General features: G+C 41.7%; 1 protein-coding gene across 10 annotated transcripts in view; it reads left to right on the top strand.

The window, feature by feature from the left end:
- KCNMA1 (potassium calcium-activated channel subfamily M alpha 1) overlaps nucleotides 1-21,810 on the top strand; it is a 701,659-nt gene that overhangs the window by 337,742 nt on the left and 342,107 nt on the right. For 7 of the 10 annotated variants that reach the window (XM_063102675.1, XM_063102667.1, XM_063102668.1 and 4 more), the window contains exon 3: nucleotides 6,545-6,606. In XM_063102675.1, the coding sequence (XP_062958745.1) occupies nucleotides 6,545-6,606 (62 nt within the window). Of the gene's footprint in view, nucleotides 1-6,544; nucleotides 6,607-7,055; nucleotides 7,288-7,746; nucleotides 7,784-7,928; nucleotides 7,997-8,100; nucleotides 8,216-21,810 lie in introns of those variants that run through there. The other 3 variants (XR_010024058.1, XM_063102673.1, XM_063102672.1) reach the window with 3 other exon arrangements.

Genomic DNA, 21,810 nt, shown 5'->3' on the forward strand with positions numbered 1-21,810 from the left:
TGGGACTGGGAGGAGGCAAATGAATGAGCAGAACTGAAAGGTGAGCATAGCTGGCGTCTAGAGAGAGAAAGAGTGTGAGATAAAGCCAGAGAGGAGCAAAAGGGTCAGAGTTTCCAGGGCCTTGTTGACTCTGTCAGGGATTTTTTTCCTCGTACCAAAAGCTATAGAAGTCATTTAAAGCCCTTTAAGGAGCTGCCCTGTCCAATGTATAAGTGTGTCCTAAGAGTTCAGTCCTTTCTACACTGAGTATGGCTCCACAGAATTGCAGTTTTGGAAACACCAGATCCAAATGACTGTAAAATCACAGGCATTTTTACTAGGCTTTCTTTCATGTAAATAAACCACAGTTTTACCCTTATCTTTTATTTGAATGCTGTAATTCCAAATACCAGCTACTGAAAGCACCTCTTTCTTTTCCCTTCCATTCGTCTTGAATACATCTCTTCTTAAACCATTGTTTGGAGTCTTGGATTCCAGTGAATCAGTTTACAGCATTTTTGTGTGCGCATTTCCGTAAGTCCAATGTAATGCTCCAGAATGCTAGGCTGGGAATTTAGGGGACCTTTAAATGTTTAAATGGCACTGTCAAAATATTGGTTTTATGCTTTATGAATCTATTTTTTTTATGATAACAAAAATACCTTTTTTGGTAGCAAGATTATATCATCTTCCATTGAGAACCATAAATGACTTCAGAATGAGAAAAACATATTAATGTATTTGCCAGATTGTGAAGAAAAAAAATCCTTTCCCTTTTCCCTTAAGACGGAGACTCGGAGTGTGAGCTGCTGGGGATAAAACCTATGGAAACATGGGCTTTTCAGAGACTCCCAGAGGCAGGGGGAGGAGGGGCTGGGTCAAGCCACCGCTCAAGTCCTTGTAGCAGTGGCAGTGCTGAGACACAGACCCAGCAGAAAGCTGATCGGTGGCCCCTCTAAATTTGCTTTGTTTTGGCTTTGTGAGATGACATGCTGCATGAGCAATTGATTTTGCTGGAAACACAAACTATGAATTCAAGTGTCCCTGAAGCTGGCTCTTGTGATCTTATGAAACAAGCCTCTTGGATACAGAGGCTTGTTTAGTGACCAGCATTATTGTCATCATGCTGCATTATAATTATGCATACATGGTGTACACTTTCGTTGTATGCAATTACCTGTGAAGGTCTCCACCTAATATTCATCTGTTCCAATCTCACCATTTCACAGATTGGGAAACTGAGTCTCAGAGAGAATAAGTGACATGCTGAAGAGCATACTGCTTATTGGGACAGAGTGGAGATTCAAACCCACGCTTCCTGACTCGGAGTCCTGTGCTCTTCCCACAACATGTCAGTCATACTGTGCACCTGGCGTCTGTCCTTCCCTACAACATCCAGGTGGACAAGGAATGTCAGGATCCTTCTTTCCTCTCCCTTGGTTTCCATTCTCTTTCTCTTCCCCTTCCACCTGGGAGCTTGCAATTAGGGTGTTGGTATTTCTATCCTGATCCTTCCTTGGGCGTCCCAGAAATGTCTGTTTGTATGTGTAGCATTTCTTAAATTCACAAGGGACTCCTGAGTAATTCAAACATTTAGATTCCATGCTGGTTGAGGGCAAAGGCCAGGCCTGACTCGCTATTTTAGCTTTGTATTTCCTTGTCTCTCATTCTGGGCTTTGTGCGTACGAATTCAATAAATGTTTGTTGTAGTTGTTAAATCCAGCAGACCAAACATCATCATTTAGATGTTGGAATGATGTTGTCTCTCAGTAACAAAATGTTCCCAAAATGTTTTCTCTTGGAAGTCCTCATATCTATTTTTTTTTTTATATACTGAAATTTACGGCATATAAATTTCACCTCAATTTAAAAAGTCATGTGTCTTTGGGATCATATGTAGAAAATTGTCCATTTTCTGAGAAGGGTCTCTGCTGCCAGTAGCCTGCTAAGCCCTGATCAAACATGTAGAATCATTAATTAGGGTCATTTGCTCTGCCGTGAGCTGAGAAGAATGTGTAAAACCTGCCCAGGAGAGAATTAATTCATCCTCCTCTCTGTACTTTTTGGAGTACGCCTCGCAGGATTCTCTAAGCCTGCAGGCCTCATACATATGTTCTAATGGGCTAATTGTTAAGGCAACATTTGTAAATTAATCTCTGACTTGGGCTAAGTGGTTTTCCCTAATGGCTTCAATTCAGTGACTCCCCTTCTTGGCCACATGTCAGATTCACTGGAGGAGCTTGTTAAAAAGAGGTGCCCAGCCTCCCCCTCCCCAGCTCGCAATTTGCTGGTCCCAGCGTGGGAGGAGGGCACCTTTGCCACTTAAGGAAAGCTCCTTGGGTGTTAGTATTTCAGTGGTAGCCACCTTTATGAGCCTCGGCTCCAAATCCGTCTCTGAAGGCTCATCACCCCTCACCTGCTGCAGATTGAAACCATTTGGGACTAAACCCAGCAATTCAAACCAATGTTCTAGAACAGGCAATGTCTCTGAAGAGCCAACTTCCCTGATTCAGTCACCTCTGTAGTCACATCACTGAATCTGCCTTGTCCTTGAGGAGCTCCAGTAACCTGAGGGGGAGTGTTCTATGCTTGGCCGTCCTGCTTTCCATTTTTATGAACTTTCTCAGACATTTGACAGATCTTCATGGCCTGCTGGGATTTCTCTCTGGGAAGATGGCTGTGAACTTCCCCTCTGTACTCTCCGTCTGTCACTGGACTCCTCATGTCAGGTGTTAAGGGACAGACTTTTTTTTAATACATCGTATTTGTGTTCCTAGCTTTCCTCTATGTAAACACATGTTGCATTTGATGTTGGAATTTTGAAAACAGATGATTCACAAGCACCACTGTCCCAATGACGTTTACCAAATGGCTTTTGTTTTTAGGAATCTGGCACACTGGAAATATCACTCAGTGCACCCCACAGCATGTGGGTGTTTTCAGTAAATCTAAGAATATGGCAATTAGTACCATCCAAGGTAGCCAAGGTGACTTGGTGAGCCCAGACTACGGGAAGTGAGGACCGACAGCTGGATAGGCTCTAGTGCAAGTGAGCGGAAGTGGTGCCCTGAGAGGCAGTGCTCAAATGATCTCGTTTGTCAGACTGCAGTCCACAGGCTCTTGCATGGGACAGTGCTTTGTAAAGTGCTCAGTCTCGCCGTAAGGATTATCCTGTGACACAGCTGCTGCTGGAGGGCAAGTGCATTTCACTCTCTGGGGTGTTGTGCTTTTCTTGGTATCATCTTACCATGTCCCTAGGATCTTAGTCCTTCTTATCCCTGGGACTCTAGAAACACACAGAAGGATGCCCAGCACCCCTACTCCTTCCAGAAGGGATATTAGAATAGCCATTACATGTAGAGAGAAAGGACACATTGAAAATGATGAGGATATTGACACAGGAGCCTCTGTGTTCCTGCCCTTCTCTAACTCCCTCTCCATTCATTAGTAATCCACCTAGTCAACAGTGTATCGTACTCATATATCGGCTTTACCTATACTGTACAATTTTATGTTAGGACTACTCTATAAAATAATGTATTTCATAACTCCAAGTAGACTTCCTTCTTTTGTTTCTCTTGGGCCTTATGCATAGCGTATGTTAAATAAATACTTAGATGACTATTTGGGAGTGCTTTATAATGTAACCATTACCATTGAGATTAAAATCTAATCATTTTGTGGTCTTGGACTGATATTTTTCATATTTAAGTAGGGTTCTCAAACAATGGGGGATTTGCTAGAGAGTTAGAAATAGAGAAGGGGAGACAGGGGAGAGAGCGAGATAGAGTGAGAGACGGAGAGAATAACTAGTCCTTCTGGGATGGCTTTGCTAGGGCCCTGCAGAAGGTGGGTCTCTTGTTGGGTTCCTATTTTCATGGTCAAATCCGAAGGGTTGAAGTGTTTTCTGCAGCACCTGGATCTACATTGACAGTGTAATCAAGCCTGACGGGGTGAAGAGACATTTAGCAAGTTTAAAAATTACATGCACGGTTTCCTAAATACTGAGAAGCAGATCTCCACATTGACCATTTCACACGTGGAGGCAGCGGGTGGTGGATCATGGTGGGTGCTGGCGGTGGGACAGTTTGGCTACCCTCTACTTCGTAGAGAGGAAGGCTTTCTGCTGAACCCAAGCCTGGGTCCACTCAGCAGCATCTTCAGTGCCTGCTATGGAGGTCTTTTCCCTCTTGGACTTCTTCCCCTCTCTTACGCTATGGAAGAGATGCTGATATTTGAGTTTGCATCTTAAGAGGACAGCAGGATTCCTTCCCTCTCTGGTCACTGGCTGATTTGCTTAAGTAAGCAATGTATTCTTCCCTTTTGCAGAGGTCAGTTGGGATAATTTATAGTCAGCTACTTTGACCGGCCATCCTGATGCCAGGACATCATCGGCACTGCAGGAGAGCTTAGATTTTGAGTTTCTTACAGAATGATGTTGATGCCATTTGCAAGGACTTCTTTCCTTTCCTTCCCTGCACCTGCAGCCTTGCGTGGCATAGTCCTACGTAGCCAGCCCCGGCAGAAGCTCAGCATTCAGAAACATGCACATGCACAGGGCCAAATGAACAGGGATTAGTCTTGGGTCAGCTGTTCATGAATGAGGAAGGAGGCCCTTCCCCTCTGGCCTGGCCACACCCCTTCTCTTTGAAGCCTTTTGAGAATGAGGTCACGGCCAGGATTTAACTGCTTATGTCTCGGGAATAGCAGCACAGATCAAAATTAATCTTAAGCTATTTGTTTTTCTGCATCCTTCAGATATAGAAGAAAAAGCAGAGGCCTGTTTACGTTTTTGTTTGTTTTTGTATACACCTTTGCAGGGAACATGTGAATGGATGTGTACGGGGGGGGGGGGGGATAGTGAGGTGAGCCAGCCAAAGGGGGTTGGCACTGGGTAGATGGTAATTACCGACAGGCTGCAGAGTTTCTTTGGATTCAACAGGAGCATGTTTTAGTTTTTAAAACAAAATAGAAGAATAAAATAACCCCAGTGGCACATAAGGAGATTTTATCAGTTGCTGTGAAACTACAGATTCCCTTTACAGTGTCCGGCTGTTATGACTGTCATTTTCTGTACCATGTAGCCTGCCACCCCTCCCCTGTAGCTCCATGGAATTTCACAATGTTTTAAATGAGTGTCTCATGCAGATTTCATTTTCCATCAGCCACTTTGGCGCACACAAAAAATACGGATGTGTGCATATGTGCGTGTGATTCTCTCTCTCTCTCCCTCTCATGCACATAAACGCACGCACACGTGCACACACACACACAGACACAGAGCTTGATCGTGCCTAGTCTCTACAAAAACTGGGATTCATTTGTATTCACCAGGCAATGCTAGGGAGATGTCAGTATGTGGGTACTCTGAGGAGACTGTCACTTCCAACACCCTTCTGCCTGCAGTCTGTTTAGTATATTAGCATATCTAAAAGGTACTTGTTGACCAGCAGACAGGCATCCTGTGTGGTGGCGGTGTTTACTTTTTGTTCTTGGGCTTAATTGTTGGCTGTTAGCTTCTTTTTTATTTTTGACCATCTTTTATTTGCATAAATAGTCTCCTCTGTGAAAGATCAGTAAACATATTAGAATGTTGAGTGAGGACAGAAGTGTCAGGGTCAGCCTAATCTGCATATTTATTTGATGGATTTTAGTGTGACAGGTATCCACTGAAGGAGATGCCAAAACTGTCTTTTATATCAATGGTGATTAATTTTGAGTGAAGAGTATAAAGAAGGATAAAGATTGTCATATAACTGGCCTAATGTATTACCTAATTTGGCTTCAGGCACCTAAACCGTTTTCCTAAATATTTGAGAAGTGTTATAACTACATATATAGGGTATATAAGCAGTGAATATATCTACATATATACCATACACACACACACACACACACATACACACACAGGGAGACTTGCACAAGCAAATTTGTCCTTTTCAAATTGATATTTCTTTCACAGAGACAGAAAGTAGATTAGTGGTTGTCTGGGGCTAAGGGTGGGAATGGGGATTAATTGAACAGGCATGAGGGATCTTACTGGGATGATGAAATGTTCAGAAACTGGATTATGGTGATTGTCGCAAACTTGATAAATTTACTAAAAGTAACTGATGAATTGTACACTTATAAGGGTTTTATGGTAAATAAATTATATCTCAATAAAGCAGTTAAAAATTGATATTCCTGTATTTGAGTTCCTTAAGGTCCCAGGATACGTATAATATGAAAAATCGTATCATCCCCAGTTTTTACCTGCTCTTTTCCCACTGAAATTTATTGACTTCAATTGCAGAGAAGCTGGATCTTGAGATAACAGGATCAGATAAAAACCCTATGGCACAGGATACAAAAGTCTGCCCTGACCCCTATTGGCAAAGAGCAAGGTTGCTGACCACTGCCACGTAAGGTGCCATAAAGTTGGGGCAGCAAGAGGCTTAGATTTCCAAGCAGGTCCCCCAAAGTGATTGACATCATGTTTCAGAGCTGCTGCTATATGTGTCAAGAAAATGAACATCCCTTGTGTTCAGCTTGTAAGTGATGGCATCTTTCTCCTCTTTTGCAGGTTGTCTTAGTCTTTGCTCTCAGCATTGGTGCACTTGTAATATACTTCATAGATTCGTCAAAGTGAGTATTCAAATACATTGTCTTGCCCTCTTTTCTAAAACAGTCACAAATCTTTACATTGGTCAGTTTATTTACCTTGACACCAACCTTTTTTTAAAGAGCTTTCTAAGTGCAGGAGACTTTTGGAGGGAGGTGGGGCTGTTCTATGCTGATTTTCTAAATGGGAAAGAAAGCTCTCCGAAGGAAGGCTGCTTTGATTCTGCTGGCATAGGAGGGAAAGGCGTCTGAGGTCCAGATCTCTTGCTGGGTATCATTTATTTTTAAATAGCTGTTTCCTGATGAAGTATTTGCATTGAAGATGTCAAGAAGTTAAGAGAGCTTTGGTGAGAATTTGCAACCTCTGAGAGGGTGACAGTGTCCACCAGATGAGAGTCTGAGCCATTCTTGCCATGGCTGTATGATCCTTTTCTCATTTGGGTTTCCAATGCTTTGATCTTGTTGGAGATCAGATGAGAAAGCACGGTGCTGTCCTTTCACCTGCTGACCGAATATTCAGCTGAAGCATCGCACGCACGCAGTGCTTCTTGACTTGTGAAGGTAAGGACATGGGGTGGAGGAGTTCATGATGATTCTCAGAGGTGGAGGCCACGGTCGTCTGAGGATTCCTACAGTGGACACTTGTGCCATCTGCTGAGTGAGCTGGTGCTCTAGGATGAGCATGGGACGGGGTCTGTGGTAGAGATGCTAAAGACCTTGCAGGAGGCAGAAGAGGGCACTGACCAGGGCTGCTGGGTGGCAACCAGTCCTGTTCTGGTGTCACCCCCGGGTGCATCACTTGTTCCAACTATCTATTGCGATCTTGAAGGTGACGGTATCTGGGCAATGAGCAGAGCTGGAGTCTGACTTGCTTTTCTCTTGAGATGTGAACTTGGCAACTCTGGTGACAGTGGCTTTGAGTTTGTTGCCCTCATCATCCACGTGAAGTTGTTTTTAACTCCTTTAACTCTGTTGCTGATACGGTTGGACCCTAGACTTTCATCCTAGAAACCCGTGTGGTGTCCCTGTTGGCTCCGGCCCTGGTGTGCCGGAATTCTGCTCTTAGTGCTCTTTTTCAGTGTCTCAGAATGGGGGTAATTTCATGCATGCCCAGACTCTAAATTTCTCAGAGCCAACCAGAGGATTTTGTGCATTTGGGTGCAGAGGCCAAAATGCCATGCCAGGGAAAACATAGAGAACATGTCCTCCAATAACCTATCTCTGAGAATCAGCCGAGTCTGAGGACGTCAGATGTCCTTCAGCCACTCCCCACACACAAGACTGGGCTGCCCTCGCCCCCTTCCATGGAGGGTCCTCTAAACCTCCTCAGGAGACAATCCCTCCATCAGCTCTCCCAGCCGAGGAAGAGAAGAGCTTTACTTAAGAGAAGACTCCAGTCGGCGTGTCATTGAAGGTAAGCCCCTTCTAAATATTTACTCTTAATGATTCGGGACCATATTTGAATTGAACAGAAGATCTTCTGCAGTCCTCGGTCTTATTTCTCCAATCTCTCTCCAGGCGTGTTCTCACATGTCGAGGGGTGCACACCTGGCCAGCATCTGTGCTGGGGCCCAGGAAAGAGGTTCGGGCAGGTGGTCCGTGTGCCCCAGACAGAGCAAACCGTCATGTGGAGGTGAGTGTGGTGACGGGCTAGACGGTCAGGTGCCTTGGCCAGTGCCTTCCTTCCCTTTTCCTACCTTTTCATTCCTCTGTATTTCACAGAAATAAAATTGTTCTTTAGATGGATCTGGGTGGTGTCCTTTTTTACAGTGTCTACTATGAGGCAGATTTTTGCTCTGTGAATCCTGGTGTTCTTGCCTCCACATGAAAGGATGAAAAGGGATGAAATTCCTTGAGGCAGACCCTCTTCCCCAAATGCCCAGCCCCACCTCAATGTCCCTTACATTTAATTCTGATTCTGCAAAGCCTTAGGGAAACCAGCACTGAGAGTCCTCTCTGATTCTGGTTTCTTTTATGGACTTGCAAAGAATCTTTTCCAAGGAGGGACCTTCAGTCCTGTTCTCATCTTTTCCCAGCAAAAATGCCGATATGCTCAGAACAAGACTGTCCCGACTCTCCCTGGAGAATGTCCTAGCCTCATCCTAGCTTCAGCCTGTCTGTCTTCCCTGTCACTGAACTGTGTGGTTTGGCACAGCGAGACTTTGTTTATAAGAAGACTTTATGGTTGTCTGTGTAGCCCGTCCACTTTTCACTGGCATTACTTCCTTTCGTCCTGAGACCATCTCTTAAGATTCTGCAGTGGGTCCCATCGGCAGAGTCAACACAAAGGCAACTTCCATCTTCCGGGGAAAGCCAGCAAGCACGCTCAGTTTAAGTAAGAAAAAGAATTAAAGTGGAGTCTGTAAAGTCACCTTTCTGATAAGTCCTCAGATTCCTAGGCATAAAACAAAATGAAACCATTGAACAAATTCTAACCAAGCTTACTGAACGAGATAAGATAAAGTGTTATCCACATATGAGATGCTAATCAAAAGAGGGTAAAAAAGTAGAATGTAAATTCTTAAAATTCATCCTTTTCATTCAGAATTGTCACTGGTTTAATACAGTTGAGGTTTGGCTTGCCATCTGGCCATCTTGGAAAGACAGCCTTAAATTTTCTTGGAAGTTATACTAAATTGTCACCCTGGAAAAAAAGTATCCAGTTAGTATTTACACCCCTTGAATAAATAAATCAGGAATGAACCTGGGCAGATGTTTGTGAAATGGCTTGTCTCGGTGAATTTTAACCAGAGCTGGCCTCCCCCAAGTGGTGGGGAATATCCCATTAGCACACGTTCAAGATTCAAGGCTCTCTGCATCCAGCCCTTTGAAAAGTGTGAGCTGAATGCAGATTAATGTCTAAAACAGGATCTGGAGGTCTGCTCTGCCAAGACAGACCAATTCAGGAGGTGCAAGTGGACATGCAGGCTAACTTTTCCTTCTGTGTAGCAGCAGATGCGTTCAGTTCAGTAAATGCCGTAATTGGTGGGTTTATGATCTGTTCAACCTCTCAGAGCTCATTTTACTATCAGAGGCGGTGATAGGTCTATTTCTAAAGCCATCTTCTATGCATTTTTCCTTTTCAGTGGTTAGGCCAAGATAGAACCCTGAGTAGGTCTTTTCTATTCAAGGGTTTGAGAAGCCCTTCTTTGGGTCTTAATTTTCCTAGAGTGATCTCTATGGAAGAGTCACTCGTGTAGCTGCAAATGATTAGTATGTAGCTAAGACAGATTGTCCTCAGAGCTCTTGGAATTGAAAGCCAAAGAGAATGACATCAAACAGTGATAAAATTATGCTTCATCATCCCAGTAGTAGACTCTGTAGAAACACCCAGGCAGAGGGAGATATTCTACCAAGTCTTTGAATAGACAGAAATGTCAGTGCCTTAGTAAACACAGAGAAGTGTTAAGCTCTCCACAAACAGTAATCCTACCCCCCAGAAGATCTCCAATTAGCCACACAAGGAGGATATTGTCCAAAAGAGCTCCCTTTCTTTTCCATTCTTTTAAAAAGGCTTCCTGCCCAGTTTATGTCACATGTCATTCCAGCTCCTGATTCTGATGTCTCCTGATGTCCATGCCAACCCTTTCTTTTTTTTTTTTTGTCGTTTTTTCGTGACCGGCACGCAGCCAGTGAGTGCACTGGTCAGTCCTATATAGGATCCGAACCCGCGGCGGGAGCGTCGCCACGCTGCCAGCGCAGCACTCTACCAAGTGCGCCACGGGCTCGGCATGCCAACCCTTTCTTCCCACACATTTTGAATCGTGTGAAGCAAAGATCTTCAAAAAATTGTACAACCTAGTTAAAAGTGCCTGTAGATGCCCCGTGGGTGCTAATGTCACAGTCACTGGTTCCCATCCTGTCTGTTTCCTCCCTTTGACACAAGAACAGTAATTCTCCTCTAATAGATAAGGTTAAGAAAGAAAGAAAGAAAAAAAAAAAAAAAAACCAACAGTGTCAGCATGAGGGCAGGATTCATAGACTGCATAATGTAGCAGTTCCTGTTACTTCCAGAATTTCAAGACAAAGTTGGAGGAGACAGAGGCTCAGAGCCCTGGGTATTTGCATTTTTTTCCAGGGGCATTCTGGGAAAGGATGACTCACAAGTGTGAAGATATTTATTCCTTTGATTCATGTTTAAATGCTGCTACTTCTTATGCTACAGTTACGCGGATGATGAATATTTAATGCTGCATATACTAAAAATGAAGGTCAGGTCCTGCTCGCTGGTGATTTCAGTGCTGGCTCTTGTCTCTGAACGGCAAGCTACCTGCTGTTAGCTGGGTAAAGCTGAAAGGTTGTACATTGTTAAAATTTCCCTTAATGACTCTATCTGCTCCAAAATGGCTGGTACACAGTGGGGCACCTGCTGATTTTGCCAGTCCTTGCCCTTGGCTTCTGGTCTCAGCACTAATGTTTGGGAATACGGACATTAGGAAGTGGGGGGAGGAGCAGCAGGCGTTTTGTAGAGCTAATCCATGTTTTGTCTAATCCAAGAGGGTGATTGTGAGGGTAACAGTGGCAAGATGATTGGAAAACGGCCTCCTAATTTTCCTTGTGTATTTATTCATTCATTCATTTTGTATTCTCTCACTTATTCATTTTGTATGAATTTATTCATTCAGTACTCATTCGTTCATTCATTCATTTGTATTTATGCATTTGAAATACTTTCAGTGTGATAGTGCTGAATATTTTCCGGGCAGTAAAATTGTTCATGACTAGGTATGGTTAAGGAAAACTGTCTTTAAGATTATGAGAGAAATTGACTAGATTGTTTTCATAGTCTCTGATAATAAAACTGGCATTGTTGATATAATGGGGATACTGAGAGCTTTAGCAGTACCAGTTGGTTAGTCACCCAGTGATGTAACCCGCCCCAGTCTGTACACAGCCTGGCCTCTGTCCCTCAGCCTATGAATTCTCTTTCAAAAGGAAAGAGAGGGCGATGTTTGGAGGGGACTCACATCCCCTGATCATGGGCTGTGTGCAAGCTGTATTGCGAGGCACTTCACAATAAATAACACAAGCCATCTCATTGCATTCTCCTAACGACTTCTTAGGGTAGGGATTACTGTTTCCACTTTACATAGGAGGAGGCTGGACCTACAAAATTTGCCCCGAACCAAGTAGCTAATAAATGGTGAAGGCAGGATTTGATTCCAGCATGTCTCATTCTAAAGCCATCTTTTTTCCAAGTGTCAGGAAGTGAAATTCCAGATTGTGAAAATAAATGGAGGGGATGAGAATGGGAGGTTGCTTTGCCTCATCCTGCCAAGTCACCTGTCTCGTTTTCTCTTTTGTTCTCCATGTCCCCGTTTCTCACCCTGGGGCCAGGTCTGCAGTCTGCAGTGCTTAGGAGGGTCCCATCGTCGCTTTCCCTCTAAGATTCTGCCTTGGGTCATGTGCTGTCTGATGCTAGTTTGGGCCTTGATTTGTTCCTTCCTAATAATGGCTTACTAAGACCCTCTTCTCTTTTATCTCAGTGCAGTAGCAGCATTTTGTGATGGGATAGGGTCAAGTTAGCAAAGAATAAGGAAAGCTGATTGTTTCTCAAGGCTTCTCCCACCTAGGGGATTCTTTCCAAGTAGAAAGATGATCCTTTGGTCTTCTCATCCTTACCCAGGTCTCTGCGCCTGTTATTTGGCACACTGAAGTAGATAATGAGAGATGCCCTGTTTCCCCATTAGGTACATTCTTTTATCTCCTTAGCAAATGACAGAATTTAGTTAATTTGTTATAATTTTGCATTATGTTGCATAATATTTATCTACCTACAAAGTAGGTAATATCAAACTAATGGACTCTGGGAAAATGTGGCCCCAAAGAGGTTTCTATGGAGGTCTTTGAAATGATATAAGACATAGGATAAGATATAAGATACCTGGCTTCCTTCTCCAGTCTTGTTCCACCTGACCATGCCCACCCTCATTGGAGGCACCCGGCAGAGCTGTGAGGCCAGCATAGAGCACATCCAGGATGGTGCGTTCTAAACTGAAAAGGGCTGCAAATGCTAGCTTTCGCTGTTGCCGTTAGCACACCCTGCCCTGCAGCATCAGCAGCTAGGCCACCCGTGGCATTGAGAAGGAGGCTCACCGGCTTGCTCTGTGCCCAGTTCCTTTACGAAACCTGGCCTTTCTAGGTAGTGTTCTGAAAACTAAGCCCAGCTCTCTGCCTTCACGCCCTTTTTGAGAAGTCACAGCATGCATTTAACCTTTGTTGAAGAAGTCAACACAAATCACTGTGTGCGAAGCATCGCCCTGTTTTTTCTGGTTTTTATTTATTTATTTATTTATTTTTAAAATACTCCCCCCGAGTTTTCTCCATCCCTCACTGACATTTTTATCGCTAGGCTGTGGTTTGGAAAATTATGGGTAGGGAAAGTTCAAGGGCGGGATGTTCAGAACAGCATCGCACATCTGTGAAGGGAACACAACAGGAGAGCCAGCAGCTGTTGGAAGCATGGAATGTCAGATGGTGGAGGAGCCCACTGAGGGGTGGGGGAAGAGGAGGCACCTTCAGGGCAAAGAGGCTATAAATAACTCCCAATGGGGAATCCCTGCCCCTTTCAGAATCTAACCTTTAATGGCAACACTCAGTTCTGTGATGCAGGAGTAACCCTAATGCAACCTTTCTACCTCTTCTGGCTTTCCAAATTGCCATAAACCTGGTAGAGAAGACAGGGAGAGTGTATGCCAAAGAACAGAGGCAGCTTCTATATCTGTCTTTGTCTCCATGTGGTAGATTTGGGGGACAGGGTATGTTCTTTGGTTGTCAAACAGATTGGTTTTCTTTACTTCAAAAGTTCGGAGCATAAACGCCCTTCCTCCTCCTCCCCTGCACAGTGGTGAGGCGGTCTCAGCTTTCTTGCTTATTTCTTGCTGTGCTAGGGGTACCTAGGCAACATATGCAAAAGCATCAAGAAGCATCAATGGAGGTGCTTATCTCTGGCATTTCATTGGAAAAATCAGGGATTATGTTAGGAATGAAAGGGAGGACTGAGCTATACCTTCCAGGTTTGCTACGAAAGACAAGCTTAATGTTAGAGCTTGAAGAGGTTTTGGAGTCCAATTGGTGCCAGTGTTCTCTGTGCCTCAACATCCCTTCCTGAGCAATGAGGGTTGGGTGACCCACTCAAGGGCAAGAGCTAGAGTCAGAAGCCAGTTCTTTCCTCCCAGTCCAGGCCCTTTCTATTTGATCTCCTTAGGATCTTTTTACTAAACAAATAATAAAAGAAAAAAATGAACAAAGATGTGATAGCCTACCCATTGAATAGCAAAGCATATATTGACTTTTTATGCCAAACTTTAGGGCTATAGGAAAGGACAAAGATAATCCCAGATGGAAAGCATCAAACTCAACCAGGTGAGTGTTTAGGATTAGTTTATTTCATCCCCATTGGAAAGAGGTCTTGAGTTCCTTGATTTTATGACCCTGCTACTCTCTCTCTCTCTCTGTCCTATTTTGGTGGTGGGGGGGTGGTTGTTGAGTAAGAGTTCAGCTGTGTTGCGAAAGGTTAACAAGGCTGAACACATTGGTCTGGCCTGTTTAGAATCTGTTGTGCATTATTTTTGAGGATATTTTTGTTTCCTCTGTGAAAACACTATCTGATACCTATGTCTATAAATCCATATCTATGCTACTCTCCAAAATGAGGATGAATTATTTCTTCCTTTCTCACCACTCTCCAGAATTTAGAAAGAATGCTTTGGATAAGCCTACTCCATTTTATGTAGAATTTCACCTATATTTTCTTCCAGTAGTTTCACAGTTTTGGTCTTAAATTTAGGTCTTTAAACCATTTCCATTTGTTTTTTGTGTATGGTGAGAGATGGGGTCTAGTTTCAGTCCTTTGCATGTACATATCCAGTTTCCCCAGCAACATTTATTGAGAAGGCTGTCCTTTTCCCACTGTACATTCCTGGTACCTGTGTTGGAAATCATTTGGCTGTAAGTTTATTTCTAGGCTCTCTATTCTGTTTCATTGGTCTATTTGTCTGTTTTTATGCCAGTACCATGCTGTTTTGATTATTATAGCTTTATTTTGAAGTCAGGAAGTGTGATGCCTCCAACTTTGTTCTTTTTGCTCAAGATTGCTTTAGCTATGCAGGGTCTTTTGTGGTTCCATGCTAACTTTAAGCTTGTTTCTTCTATTTCTGTGGAGAATGTTGTTGGTATTTTGTAGGGATTGTGTTGAATGTGTAGATTGCTTTGGGTATAATATAATGGATGGATGTTTTCATTATATTAATTCTTCTAACTCATGAACATGGGATATCTTTCCATTTATTTGAATCCTCTTTAAATTTTTTCACCAACGTTTTGTAGTTTTCATTGTAGAGGTCTTTCACCTCAGTTAAATTTACTTCTAGGTATTTAATTTTGGGGGTAGCTATTGTGAATGAGATTACTTTCTTGATTTCTTCTTCAGCTATTTTGTTATTGGCCTGTGGGAAGGATATTAATTTTTTGTGTGTTGATTTTGTATACTGCCACTATACTGAATTCATTTATGAGTTCTAGTAATGTTTTGGTGGAGTCTTTAGGGTTTTCTATGTAGATGATCATGTCATCTGCAAATAGGGATATCTTGACACCCTCCTTTCTGATTTGAATGCTTGTTATTGCTTTCTCTTGCCTTATTGTGCTGGCTAGAACTTCCAGTACTATGTTGAATAAGAGTGGGGAAAGTGGGCATCCCTGTCATTTTCCAGATCTTAGAGGAAAAGCCTCCAATTTTGGTCCATTTAGTACAATATTAGCTGTGGGTTTGTCATATATGGCCTTTATTGTGTTAAGGTACATTCTTTGTATATTTAATTTGTTGAGTGTTTTTATCATGAAGTGGTATTGGATTTTATCAGATGCCTTTCCTGTGTCTATTGAAATGATCATAGGTTTTTTTCACTTCATTCTGTTGATGTGATGTATCAGGTTTATTGATATATATGTGTTGAACCATCCTTGCATCCCTAGGATGAATCCCACTTGATCATGGTGTATGATCTTTTTAATATGTTGTTGGATTCTGTTTGCTAGTATTTTATTGAGGATCTTTGCATCTGTATTCATTAGGGATATTGGTCTGTAGTTTTTTTGTTGTTTTGTTTTGTCTTTTTCTGGTTTTGTTATGAGGGTAATGCTAGCCTTGTAAAATGAGTTCAGAAGTATTCCCTCCTCTTAATTTTTTTTGGAAGAGTTTGAGAAGAATTGGTGTTAGTTCTTTGTTCTTTAAATATTTGGTAAAATTCAGCTGTGAAATCATCTGGTCTTGGGGTTTTCTTTGTTGAGAGACTAATTTCATATTGCATCAATTGCATGACTTGTTACTGGTCTGTTTAGGTTTTCTAATTCTTCATGATTCAACCTTGGTAAGTTGTGTGTGTCCAAGACTTTATCCACATCTTCGAGGTTTTCCAGTTTGTTCTCTTGTTTGTAGTAGGACCCTTTGTATTTCTGTGGTATCAGTTGTAATGTTTCCTTTTTCATTTATGATTTTATTTATTTGTCTTCTCTCTTCTTTCTTATTAGTCTAGCTTAAAGTTTTTAAATTTTGTTTATCTTCTCAAAAACCAACTCTTTGTTTTTTTGTCAATGAGTGATCATATTTGTCAATGGATGATCATATTCGTCAATGTTTGTCAAGGAATGATCTTTTGTATTTTTTTTTAAATCTCTAATTCATTTATTTCTGCTCTGATCTTTGTTATTTCTCTCCTTCTACTGATTTGAGGTTAGTTTGTTCTTGTTTTTCCAGCTTCTTGAGGTGTAATGTTAGGTTGTTTATTTGAAGTCTGTCTTCTTTCTTGACATTGGCATTTATTGCTATAAACTTCCTTCTTAGAAGTGCTTTTGCTGTATCCCATAGGTTCTGGTATGTTGTGTTTTCATTTTCATGTCTGCAGGAATTTTTAAATCTTCTTTTTGATTTCTTCTTTGACCCATTCATTGTTTAAGAGCATGTTGTTTAATTTCCATGTATCTGTATGGTTTCTAGCATCCCTTTTGTTGTTGATTTCTAGTTTTATTCTGTTGTGTCCAGACAAGGTTGTCTGATTTCAATTTTTAAAATTTGTTGAGACTGTTTTGTGGCATAACTGTGGTCTATTCTAGAGACTGTTCCATGTACTGCTAAGAATGTGTATTCTGTAGCTGTTGAATCAAATGTTCTATAAATGTCCATTAGGTCCAGTCGGCCTAGAGTAGAGATAAATTCTGATGTTTCCTGGTTAATTTTCTGTCTGGATGATCTGTTCTTTGCTGAAAGTGGTGTGTTAAAGTTCCCAACTATTATTGTGTTGGAGTCTATTTCTCCCATTAGTTCTAACAGTAATTGCTTTATATAACTGGGTACTCCAGTGTTGGGTGCATATATATTTAGAGTTGCTATACTCTTGTTGAATTGATCACCTTACTTTATATAATGACCTTCCTTATCTTTTTTTACTTTCCTTGGCTTGAACTCTATTTTAAGCTTCTATTTTAAGCTGATATAAGTACAGCTATTCTTGCTCTTTTTTAATTCCCAATTCCATGAAATATCTTCTTCCATTCCTTCACTTTCAGCCTTTGTGTGTCTTTATTGATGAAGTGAGTTTCTTGTAGGCAGCATATTCTTGGTTACTGTTTTATAATCCATTAAACCACTCTATCTTTTAATTGAGACATTTACTCCATTTGCATTTAGAGTTATTGATATATAAGGACTTGTTATGGTCATTTTGTTATCTTTCTTTTGGTTGTTCTGTAGATCCTTTTTTCTGGTCTTACTGTCTTCTTTTGTGGTTGAGTGGTTTTCTCTAGCGGTATATTTTGATTTCTTGCTGTTTATTGTTAGTATGTTTCTAATAAGTTTTTGTGTTATGGTTACCATGAGGCTTACAAAAAACATGTTATAGTTATAACAGATTATTAGTGTTAAGTTGTTATTAGTTTAAAATATCTAAAGAAACAGAAAAATACCAAAGCCAACTCTATGCTTTGGTGTTATTCTGTCCCCCCACCCCCATTTTTTGACATTTCATTGTTTCAAGTTACATCTTTTAATATTGCCTATCTCTTACAAGGTTGTTGTATTTGTTATTGTTTTGTTTGGTTTGTCCTTTAGTTTTCATAATAAGGATAAAAGTAGTTTATTCATTACCCTTATTATAACATTGGAGCATTCTGAGGTTGTCTGTGTACTTACTTTCCTACTGCGTTATGTATCTTCAAACACTTTCTTGCTATTATTTAGTGTTGTTTTCTTTCAGATTGAAGAATTCCCTTGAGCATTTTTTGTAAGTCAAGTCTAGTGTTGATGAATTCCTTTACCTTTTGTTTGCTTGGGAAAGACTTTTTTTCTCTTTCATATTTAAAGTTAGTTTTGCTGGATACAGAATTCTTGGCAGACAGTCTTTTTCCTTCAGCACTTTTAATATATCATCCAATTCTCTTCTGCCCTGTAGGGTTTCTACTGGGAAATCCACTGAAAGATGTATTGGGGCTCCATTTAATATTATGTGTTTCTTTCTCTTGCTGCTTTCAGTTTTCTTTCTTTGCCTTTGCTTTTTAATAATTTGATGATGATGTGCCTTGGCATGTTCCTCCTTGGATTGAATTTGGCTGGCAATCTCTGAATTTCCTGTACCTAGATGATGTTATCTTTTTCCATACGAGGGAAATTTTCAGTCATTATTTCCCTTCAGTATGCTCTCTAGGTCTCTTTCTTTTTCCTCTCCTTTGAGTATGCCTGTTATGTGGAGGTTATTTAACTTGAGGGAGTCCCATAATTGCTATATTTCTAGTTCATTTAAAAATTTTTTTCTTTTTGTTTCTCTGATTGGTTAATTTTATATGTTCTGTCTTCAAACTCATTTACTCTTTCCTTTGTTTGATCAAGGCTGCTACTAGAGCTTTCTATCAAGTTTACCAGTTTAGATAATATATTCTTTATTTCTAGAATATCTATTTTTTTAGTTGATTTTATTCCTTTGTCAAGTTTCTCTTCCTGCTCCTGAATTGTTTTCCAGATATCATTTAATTTTCTCTCTTTATTTTCTTGTGACGTCCTGAATGTCTTTAAGAGGGTTATTCTGAATTCTCTGTCAGACATTTCACAGATTTGCTATTCTTCTGAGTCTATTGCTCATGCTTTGTTTGTTTCATTTGTTGGTGTCATATTTCTGTGTTCTTTCTCAATCTTTGTGTCTTTACATTGATGCCTGGGCATTTGAGGAGACAGGTACCTCTTCCAGGTTTTATAGTATTTTCTGGTGGTGTTAGACCTTTACTGGTTAATATTGGAGCTTTGTCTCTGGTCTGTGGATTTTTTTCCTGTTTTGTGGTGGATTATTACCTACTACCACCTCTTAAACTCTGCTCTGAAACTAATTTGTTGTCCTGTGGTTAATTCCTGAACTGGGGAAACTTCCTGTGGGGACTAGAACTTGAGCACTGTGCTTGAACTACATTGCTGCTTTGCTGCTAATTCTCTGGGAAAGGCTTTTGGCGCAGATTGAATTTTAATTTTTGGCCTTTTAATCACTTCCAGGTCTGGTGAGGTCACCACAGACACAACTGGGCTGTGTGGAAATTCTGGGCCAGGATTGAGTCTTTCCTGCAGACTGTGCCCCTTGCAGTTCTATTGCCCTGACTGGTCTCCACTGAGTGGCACCTGTGCCAATTGGAAAGCAGATCCGCTGCCCATGCTGTGCCCTTGATTGGTCAGCCTCCACCCCACACTCCAAACACTTCCCATGGGGCTGACCTCTTGTTAGCTCCTTCCTCTGGTGAGCAGGGGTTTCTTGCTCCTATGCACGTCCTGGGGAACCCTGCCAGTGGTCTTGCTGGCCTGGGAGCTGCTATGGTGCTCTCTGAAGCCCTCTACTCCCTTGAGGACTCCAAGAAGCTTCATATAAAGGGAGCCACTGTGATTTAGCCTTCTCTTGCCATCTCTCGCCAGCTGCTCTGTGTGCTGCAGTTGTTTCCTGTCTCATACCACACTGGCCCAGAAGTGGCCAGAGCTCAGAAAGGTCAGAGTGGCCCCTCCTCCTTCTCGCTGTGACTTCTCATGCCTTCTCGGACTCCACGGGTCTCTCTTCCTCTTCCCCCAAGTTCCAGTTGTCCCCGGGTAGCAGTCTTTTCTTTTCAATAGTTGTAAATTGATTGGCAGCTGGGGGAAGAGATGCTGGGGATTGTCTATTCCACCATCTTGATCCTGTTCCTTTTATTAAAACGATGGTTGTTTTAGGAGAAATGAAGAAAATGCATTCCCTCTGAGTTCCAGTAGTTACTGAAGTTCTCTTCAGTTAGCATTAGTTTTTATTAGGAGAGGGCTGGATCTTCTCCCCAGTGCATGGCATGGGTCTTCTCCTGAAGTCACAAGGCAGATGTGCATTCACAAGCTGCCAATGGGCCAGGGTGGGAGCCAGCTGGAAGGAAACATTATAGTTCAGAGCGGTTTAATCCAAACACAAGGGCAGAGCTTATGCTTAACACAACTGTGTTGGTGTTGAGGTGTGGTGGCCATCAGATCTTCATCATGGGGTTTATGGGCTTTTATCTCTTGTCTTTTATCCCTTGTCCTTTGTCCTAACAGCCTGAGAAATTGTAGCTTTGGGGAGACCTTGGTTGGTGATGAGTCATTTGTGGTTTAAGAATAGAATCCCTTGCAGCAAGGACGCCCTTGGGACTTTTTAATGCATATGTCACTCTTCAGAGAATTTGGGAGAAAGGATTGTTTGTGTGTGTGTGTGTGTGTGTGTGTGAGTGTGTGTGTGCGCACACACACGTGCATGAGGGAGACAATCATGCTCCACATATAAATTGAGTGGGAAAGCAGGGCATGGGGGATTGGTCATCAGGCTCATCACAGTAACAGAGTTGAGGCTGAGAGCTGTGTACCTGCAGCCTTAAAGGTGTCACTCAGGTAATAGATCTCAACTGAGTACTGACTGTACACAAGACATTTTGCTAGGCATTGGGGGATCTTGAGTACTATGTAAGGGCTAGATCTTTTCCATTAAATGTTTAAATTATATATATTTTTACAAGGATCAGACAGTCCAGCAATAAATGCAGGAAAAATGAGGTAACAAAACAAGTTAATAAGTGAGATGTCACTAGGCAATATATTATCAATTACTAGTATGAGCACTGCTAACAATGAGTACTGAAAGCTGAGAAGCTGAAAAGATAGCTGGGTGCTATGGAATGTTTTGGCTCTGTATTAGTCTGTTTCTGTTGCTAATAACAAAATACATGGAACTGGGTGATTTATAAAGAAAATGAAATTGATTACTTACAGTTTCAGAGGCTGGGAAGTCCAAAGTCCAGGAAACACATCTGGTGAAGGCTTTCTTTGGTGGTGACTTCAGTGACAGCAGTGTATCACATTACAAAATTGCATAGCAGAGAGAGCACAGAGAATAACCTCATTCACTGTTTTTATAAAGCCCTCCAAACCATGCTCATGACCACCATTATTAATCCATTCGCTATGGCATGGTCCTACAATCTAATCCCTTCTTCAAGGCCCTGCCTTTCATTTACCATAATAGTATTGCCACCCCCGAACAGTTACAGTGAGGATTAAGTTTTGGGGGGATACTCAACCCAAGGCAGCACTAGAGCAGAGTTTGAGCTGAGGCGATAGAAAACTCAGTCTCCCCCCACATCTAGGAATCCACAAGAGGGAACTCTTTTTATGGCCTGCACTCCTGATTTTGATTTTCAGTATGGGCTAAGTCAAGTGAAAGCCTGCCTTGAAATCAGCCACTGAGATTAGGGACAGAAAGCTTCCACCTGGCATAATACAATCAGAAAAGCAAAAACTGTCTCCAGTGGTGGTAGTACCTATTCTCCAATTGCACATGATTAAATCCTTTGGAAATTTCTATTTTACAATTTCTAGAGGTGATTGAAAGGCATGCACTCCATCTTTTCCAAACTGAGGTCAGTGTATGATACGCTTTACAGGGGCCTTGTTCACAAACTTACCATGTGCAGAACATCACAGAGCTGTGACAGGAAAGAAGGTTGGTAGCAAAGTGGGGCCTTGGTGTGGACCCGGTATGTTTGTCTAGAGATGAGCATTTGCTTCCAGGGCTGCACTGTGATTTTCATGGGCTCTAGGTACTTTTTTTTTTTTTTTTTTTTTCCTTTTTAGGTCTCCTTTTCCATAAAGAATATTAAAAGTTATAATTTACAGCTGTGTCGGTATAAAGACTTTTTCTTCTGATTTTAATG

This window comes from Cynocephalus volans, chromosome 7 (genome assembly GCF_027409185.1).
Source record: "Cynocephalus volans isolate mCynVol1 chromosome 7, mCynVol1.pri, whole genome shotgun sequence".
Taxonomy (NCBI): domain Eukaryota; kingdom Metazoa; phylum Chordata; class Mammalia; order Dermoptera; family Cynocephalidae; genus Cynocephalus; species Cynocephalus volans.